An 8,495-nucleotide genomic window follows, 5' to 3' on the forward strand; every position below is an offset into this window, starting at 1 on the left:
TTTTTTTGTTCGACGCCGTGTTAGTTATGCATGAAGTAGAATCGGTACGTCAGTCGAAAACGAAGCGTCAAATGAGATTTTATTCGTTCTTTTCAACTCGCTTTTGCATGTAGAATTATTTTCCAATCGATTGTCCACGATTACCTCGTTACTACCTCTGCTGTAATTATTGCAGTCAATGCTGTCGAGCATTAGAAGTGGTATTATCGGATAAATAAGTAAAAAAATTAATTTTCTGTTTTTTATAATTTATAATAAATTCTATTATTTTTTAAAATGTTACTTTCATATTTCCTACACCTATAAACTATCGATTATAAAACAATGATTACAATGGTGAACAATAAAGGAAAATAAGAAGGCAATAAGAGTGTAATGAAATTATACAATAAAAAATAATTATTTTCCAAGCAATTACAGAATGCATTATGCCAGCATTCTACGTTTATTTCGCTATGACGTTTCTTCCGTAATTCGTGGTATGTTTAGCGATGTTGGCATTTGAGATCAGTGATAGTTCCATGTTCTTAGTTCCACAACCGACAAGAGTATCTCGACAATGGGACCATTACCAAGCGCTCCCAGTACCCACCTGGGACCCACTTTGAGGCTCGCAGTTTAACACGAGGGCTGGCAGTCTTTATAAATACCTTGTCTGTGGTTCAAGTTTAGCATAGATTAGAAGCTTTAAAGCCATGTAGCTTTGCCATAGACGAGATATAAAGATAGATGTAACACTTGATAGGTTTTTTTGTTCCGGGTTTGTTTTACCGACTCGATACTTTTCGCACAAGCCGCTTGGTGCAGCAATATAGCAGTTGCATCCAAACCTACAGTATGAGCACTCTCATTTCCTCTCTGCGAATATAAACATAGGAAAAAATCGAAAATCAATTTTCCATTCAAGAGTACTTTTAGGAACATGTCATCGATATGTTATTTATACACTAAGAATTTAATTTTTGACATTTTTGTTCATAATAAAAATGAATCATATATATGCATATATTTCTAAATATATCTATACACAAACAAACATGTAGAATGCATTTTTTACCGAGTCCCGAATGATTGATTATCGTCATTTCATACTTCACAAAATATACGAGAAAAATCCACTACATAAGTAAATATCTGGTATGCGTACTCGTTCGCATATTTCTAATCAGCTTTGAACGTAATTGCATACCTCAATCAATCACTTACATTATTAACTGATAACATTCTTATATCAGAGTACTGTTTTCAATCGATTCCGCAAAATAAAATCAGATGTCGAAACTGAATTTTTCAATTTTTGAACGAGAGCGACGGCACTGTGGGGCGCCTGCATTGTGTCTCCACCTTTAGGGTAAAGAATTCATTAGTTCCATGGAAACGCAGGATAACAGTTTCTAACAGCCTCATTCCGGCCATCGGAATCACTTAAACAAACGGAACGCGTCGTTTGCCGATGATGCGGAGCATATTGTTGTTGCAATCGAGCTGATAAACCTAACCTTCGAATCCGTGGCCACCTATATACGATCGGTCACGGTGTCCGGGATCGTGGGATCGCGTACCCGCGCATGATCAGACGCGAACGAATCTCTCCGTGTCAGAAAAATCCTGTCGCTGTGTGTATGCCTTTAAACGATACACTGTTATCTGCGAAAGCGTCGCGAAACGTAAACAAACTATCCGGGCACGCTAACTCCCGTGCGGTTTCGCGCATTAATTCTCATGTCGTTGTCTCTGTGCTAGCATGACCGTCGTCAGGGTTTGTTTTCGTGCGACTTGGTTCTCTGTGCTCGCAACAATGCGTCGTCGGCTGCAGGATCGTGTTTGTTCGACGCGGGACGCTCGTATTTTCTAAAAAGAAATCCTACATCGGTTTGCGGCGATGATATGGAGGAGGACCGGGCCGCGGTGAGGAACGCACAGTGTCGTGATAAACTTTTATTTACATGTAGACGACGACGACCAAGTCGACGAGTATAAACATGGCCGTCGCACTTTGTGTTGATTACTGGTGTCAGCTCGGGACAGAACAAGTCCAGCCGGGATCGGAATAATGGACGGAACCCGTGCACCCGAGATATCCAGGTAAACGAGACGCTTCCGGATGTTCCGGACGTTACTATCGTTCGCCCCTCGGTTGTTACCACTTGCTTACATCGATTCGGTGCATCTTGCTGCTCGAGGGCCCGTGTGTGTACCCCTAACGTTAAATCTTCCTCAGCTTTTCCGCTGCTTTTCCGAATGGTTTTCGCCTTTTTGCGTGGCCGTGCCGAAGGTGATTGAACCTCCGTCGGCCGTACGTCATTCGTACGCATTGTTAACACGTAACGCGATCGCAATCATAGCTCAGCTGACTACTATTGACCTATCGGTGTGTTGCTGTCAGAGGAAGTTTTCAGGGCTGTTTTGTCATCGAGTCGAATTCGAATTCGAACCGCTGTTGATATATCTTCGATTATGTTCTGCTTTCCGACGCGATCCTTCCGATCGCTGACGATACACGATCGTTTCTTTTTCCTCGCTGCGCTGCATTTTCGCGTTGCATTCGATTTGAATAAGTGTGCCAGTGATGTTGTATCCGAGTGTCCTCAATTTGTGAGTGTTGCATTTTGCAGCAGTGCACACCAAAGCTGTCCATCTGTGTAATGTATACATACCTGCCGTGTGTATTTAAGCCGTGTTAGTTGATCATTATTTTATATATACAAATATTTATCAATCTTTGTTGTTCTTGATGATTTATTTCAATTAGTGGAATGTGTATTGCAGCAGAAATATTTATGTGTACAAAGATCTGTTAGTTATTCAATAAATATATTGGAAATTATATGTATATATACATGGGTTTATTTTTTGTTGCTTTCAACAACTCAATTTGTAGTTTGCAAATTTATTTTCAACGATTTTTTTTTGTATGTATTTGATCGAATCACATGCTTTTATGAGAACTACAAATTGTGTTCAATATGAAAATAAAATAAAATAACGAAATTTTGTAATGCGAAAATTATTAATTAGTTGTAGTAGTAGTAGTTACAGTAGTATTTATGTATATTGTATAGTGTTTAGCAGAAAATGATATTAATATCGTTTATAGTTTACTTCCTGCTACCTCACGCTTTAATCTTTGCTCTCAATGTATATTGGATATTAAAGGTCATCTGTACAATAATAAACACTGATAATGAGAGTATTCTCGGAGTTTTGAATGCATTGTTGATTTTACGTTTCAAATACGTTCCTCTTAGCATAAAAGCGCCTCTTTAAAAAACAACACTATAAAAATTGGTATTGATATTTTTAGAATTTTTATATTAATAATTTATCGATATACTAAAGTTTTAAGTGTTTTAATTTTTTTTTATGCATCCTTCTGTATCATTAGTAGCTACAGCATTGAATTTGGTAGTGATAATAACTTTTCTGAAAAAACCTCAGCACAAACACAACATTGTTTTCAATTAAAACATTTAGATATTTCGTGTATCAAATGAAACATTTTTGAATTGCACATTATTCATTTTTTAATCTAACTAGTCATAACGCGGCGAACAGAAAAGTTATTTGAACAATAATTAGTGTTTTCAACATTGTTTACCCACACTTGTTTGCGTGTAGTTATTTTTAAAAATAGTATTTATTTGCTGCCTCTGCACCGATTAACTCCTTAAAAGCATCGACGAAATAGTTTATCACTAGGATAATATAACAAGATAATCGTTATAAATAAATTATAAATAAATGTTTGAGCATGTGATGACATTCAAAAATTTATTCCTTTCAAGCTTCGATAATTTCGTCGGAAATGGGTGAAAAAATTGTCGGACATTGAAATATCCGTTTAAAAGGCGCTTCCGAATCAATGCAGAACACTTTCTAGGTAAATATCATACGTTAGCTAACAAAGTGAAAGTTTCAGATGCGATCGACGACTTTCGTTGTTTTTACGTAAACCGCTCGAAGCGCGTATCGAAGCTTCTTTAAAAAAAAGAAATTCCCGAAACACGACTGTTTCAAGTCATATTGAATCAGTCAATTAATAAGGATTTATCCTATAATTAAAAAAAAAAATAATACGAATTTACTGATTTTATTTTAAATTGTATATAGAATTACTTATACTGCACGTTAGTTACCTATTGTTCGTTTAAGAACAGAGGTTACACTTAAGGAAAGTCATTGTATTTGGCTTTGGTGCTCTGAAATGTTGACATTGAAAATTATCTGTTTGACTATCATCTTAAAGTATATATACACTTTGGCTTTTAAGGAACATTTAGACAAATTATTATTAATAAAGGAACTTCTCATATGCGTTCCTCGATAAAGTTATATGATTTTCAGCGATACAAACAAATTTTCAATGTCAAGGTTCAAGGTTCACATGTTGTTAATAGCAGATAAAACAAGTAATCCTCGAGACATGTTTATATTACCCTGGCGTATCAATGATTTCAGGCTGTTGTCTGGGTGAGCAATGAATGTATTCCGAATTTTGACTCCATGTGTATTGCAACGCAGACGACCGAAGGAGGCACATAATTCCGATAAAAGGGATTGCTGGTTTGTGAAAAGACGGCGGGGAGATGCTTCCTATATGATACATAGAATGGGTGCTTCTGCATCGTCAAGCATCACCAGTGTAGGTGGAGATTCAGTCCAAGCAGCTAGACTCTCATCTTCTGCTAATCCCGATCAACATGGCATTGCTATCAGGTAGTCAAACATTTACTCTCTTCATTATCTTGTTTACACTTTGCATTTTATAGCCCCCAATCTTTGCTGATACAGTCCCATATAATTAACCGCGGCTGTTGGTATTCTCAGAATCTTAACGAACACTTTTTAATACCGAACTAACAATACTGGAAAAAAATTCACTGAAAAAGCCAGGCCATCTGTTCCACTTTCAGGGAAAAGAAGAGGAAAATGACGGGGTTCGCGACGTTGAGAAAGAAATTCATTCGAAGACGCAGGTCTTCGAAGGCCTGTGACCATGGTAGAATAATCAGAGATTTGGTATCAACGTGGAGTCACCTGGAGGCGACGGCTCTTCTGGAAGAGTACGAGGCCTTGGCAGCATTAAAAGACCTCCATGTTCAAGCGGAATTAGCTAGGCCACCAGCAGCAACGTATAAGCAAGACTTGTCGATGTTATACGATTACAAACACTGCTCTGATGTGGATCTCGTTTACCGTGGAGCGTGTTTTCCCGTTCATAGAGCTTTGTTGTCTGCGCGTTGTCCGTATTTCAGGGACTTGCTAGCTGGGTGTCCAGGTATACATGTGTTTGTTTTTCATTTAATTTATATAGCATCTTTGTAAATTACTTTGTACGTTGAAAGCATGTTTGGAAGTAAGGGACGTCACATTGTCATTTGTGTTCACACCAAATATAAATACAGTCATTAAATATCTACTGCTAGGTCATGCGTGAACACTAATGTTTTTATTTGGCAACACTTCAACACGTATCAAAACACAAAACAGTAAAAGTGGTAACACGGTTTAACAGGTTTGGCCACCTAATAGCGAAAATTCCTTATGGCTCGAACGGAAAGTTTTAGCGCGTAGCGTGGCGTGTGCGAATTGATTGTAAAGCTAAGTGCTTGTTTTGCGTTTTAGGGTACGGTGCCAGGATATGTCTGGAGCTGAGAACGCCGAATCTCGAGGTTCAAATGTTTTCGGCTCTACTGCGATATCTCTACACGGGTGACATTTGCCCACACGACGCGGCCCTGGAGGCGAACCTTCTGCGGCGCTTAGGGGAAGAATTCGGCACGCCGAACCCGTTGGAACACGATCTCAGATATTTGCTGGACACCGGTGATTATGCGGACGCCGCACTAGTGTTCACGTCGGACAGTGATTATCAGAGACCAGATAGTGGAAGTTCAGAATACGGATTCCGGCCAAAGTTAGAACTGCCATGTCATAAAGCGATACTTTCTGCGAGATCTCCGTTCTTCAGGAACTTAATACAAAGACGGACTAGATCGGGGGAAGATCACACAGAAAGGGCGCTTCATATACCTACTAGAATAGTTTTGGACGAGAGTGTAATTCCCAAACGATATGCCAGAGTATTATTACATGCAGTGTATTTAGATACCGTTGATTTGTCGTTAATAATGAGAGGTAATGGTTGCGGAAACAGCGCCGGTAGTCTCGGAGAGGTAAATATGTTGCACATAAACTACTTCCTTTGCACTGTCTAACAAATACTTCACGCTTCAAGAGCCAATAGACGATTCTTGTATATTTCTGTACTCCGAACACAGTTTTGAAAAGATTTATTGTACTGAAGAAATTCGCATCTAGTTAAGGAAAATGTATAAGAATTACCTATTGCATGGTGAAGCACACAAAGACACGAAAATCCGTTGGACGGTGTTATCTAATCCCGAGCATTATGTTGTGCAGTATTTTCAAATGGGGTAACTTGTTTTTATTTTTAAGCCGCGTCAACTTATTCGTATGTATCTACTCCTAGGTTCAAGCTCTCACTCATACTGGACGTGTTCGACCAAGCCCTTTGGAGGAGGCAATGGAATTGTACCAAATCGGCAGATTTTTGGAGTTAGATATACTGTCACAGGGTTGTGAAGATCTTATTTTAGAATACCTTACCTTGGAATCGCTTCCAGCTGTACTGAAGTGAGTTTCTCATAAGATAATGTATAAAATATAAAACTAAAGAAAAATATTCAATATGTTTCATTAGTAGACTGCGGATTTTTATGCAAAATAAAAGTAAAATGTTCTTTCTTTCTGTAATAATTTTAGTTTTATACACCGATGTTTCTAAATTCGCTTCATCCTTTCACTACGTTAAGTTAAAATCCGCAGTTTATTCATTAGCGACCATGACATGCATATAATGGGTATTAACATCCTTGAACATGAACGATGGTGCTAAGAAAAGTATATTCGTAATAATTCTAATTCATAATCAATGTTATAATAATTTTGTTGATTATTGTTTGGTTGTTTTTTCTCAGATGGGGTAGCCAACCTCACGGATCCGCATGGGTACACAGACAAGCGTTGCATTACCTGAGAGAGGAATTCCAACCAGTCGCCTCTTCTTCCATCCTCCATCAATTGGATCATGCACACTTGGCGAACGTGTTGCAAAGTCATTTTTTGCAAGCCAGCGAGCTTGAAATACTGCAGGCAGTACTCAAGTGGGGGGAACAAGAATTGGTGCGCCGTATGGAAGACAGAGAGCCTAATTTACTTAGTCATACAGTGCACTCCGTGACAAGAAAGGGGCTGAAGAAAAGGGACCTAAGCGACATAGAATTACGAGAGATACTCAGCGAACTTTTACCTCTTGTCAGGATGGATCACATATTACCGCCTAACAGCGAAGCACTGACTCAGGTAGGAATCCCTTAATATTTCGTGGGCCAGCATTTTTTCATTGAAAACATGGATTTTTTAACAAAAAATTTATACATATATTATCTTGCCCCGGGCCACTATAGTGACCACCTCGGTCCTCTGAAGGTTGTAATCGTTGAGTAAAATTAACGAAAGTATTCTTTGCATTTAGGCTATTAGGAGAGGGTTGGTATCAACCCCACCGAGTCACATGATAGGGGATGAAAGAGAGAATCTTCGAATGAATGCTTGGATAAGGGGAGGGAAGAAGAATGGATTTTTTGTAAGGCCACGACTGTTTATGCCGTATTACGAGGAAATAAAGGTAACTATCATTTTCGTAGTGCACATTATATAGTTCGTCAACCTTTGGCTCGAAACCTCGTTTTCAGTATTCGTTCAGCGTTCCCATCGAGTATATGTCCCATTTGAGGTTTTGCACGTGATTATTTTCCAATTATTTCGTTGTAAACAAAAGCACGTCCACCTAGAGAAATATTAAATTGACAATAAAGAAAAGAAAATAATTAGAAACTGAAATTCAGCATCCCCTAAATTTTCGCAACCTCCACTGATGGACAATAGAGCGTACGTTAGGGAACCACGATGAAGACACTGATATTCTTCATTTTGTTGCAGTCTTTAGTTGAGGAACAGATGGTCCAAGAAGCAGATTTAGTGAGATTACGAAGGCCACGGTACGTTGCCGATATTCCTGATGCCTTGTACATGGTTGACGAGAAACCCAGACCAATAGGCACGGCAGGCGTAGATGTTCTTGCTGCCGCTTTTCCAGGTACTTTAACCGCAAATATAATAATGCTGTTTCTTCCTTGGAAAGAGCTTGTTCAGTTTAGGTTTTATTCAAGTTCCAGATTCGGTTACACTGGCAGCTATGATGAAACGCGAGCAGAAGTTGAGACAGTCTCCTAGTTGTCAGAGGGCTATCAATCTACCGCTGTCGTCGCGGCACGAGATCAACAGGCAGGTGCGGCTACGTGTTGTGAGGGAGTTCAACTTACCTGACACGGTGGCGGATCTGTTGGAGGTGAGTGCTCTTTTATTTCCTATACACAACTTGGAAGATGGAGTGCATTAAAGTATATTAT

The 8,495-nt window shown here is 38.9% G+C and overlaps 1 protein-coding gene across 3 annotated transcripts in view; it reads left to right on the forward strand.

Moving 5' to 3' along the window:
- Positions 1-1,183: 1,183 nt before the first annotated feature.
- The window catches only part of LOC143354088 (BTB/POZ domain-containing protein 7), a 39,916-nt gene continuing 32,604 nt past the window's right edge, over positions 1,184-8,495 (forward strand). Inside the window, exons 1-10 of one of the 3 annotated variants that reach the window (XM_076787834.1) lie at positions 1,184-2,085; positions 3,786-3,880; positions 4,459-4,716; positions 4,914-5,278; positions 5,626-6,176; positions 6,494-6,657; positions 7,002-7,386; positions 7,559-7,711; positions 8,026-8,182; positions 8,262-8,434. In XM_076787834.1, coding sequence (XP_076643949.1) covers positions 4,478-4,716; positions 4,914-5,278; positions 5,626-6,176; positions 6,494-6,657; positions 7,002-7,386; positions 7,559-7,711; positions 8,026-8,182; positions 8,262-8,434 — 2,187 coding nt within the window. In that variant the 5' untranslated portion in view covers positions 1,184-2,085; positions 3,786-3,880; positions 4,459-4,477. Of the gene's footprint in view, positions 2,086-3,785; positions 3,881-4,458; positions 4,717-4,913; positions 5,279-5,625; positions 6,177-6,493; positions 6,658-7,001; positions 7,387-7,558; positions 7,712-8,025; positions 8,183-8,255; positions 8,435-8,495 lie in introns of all 3 variants that reach the window. The other 2 variants (XM_076787832.1, XM_076787833.1) reach the window with 2 other exon arrangements.

The sequence above is a fragment of the Halictus rubicundus genome, chromosome 5 (genome assembly GCF_050948215.1).
Source record: "Halictus rubicundus isolate RS-2024b chromosome 5, iyHalRubi1_principal, whole genome shotgun sequence".
In the NCBI taxonomy this organism is placed as follows: Eukaryota; Metazoa; Arthropoda; class Insecta; order Hymenoptera; family Halictidae; genus Halictus; species Halictus rubicundus.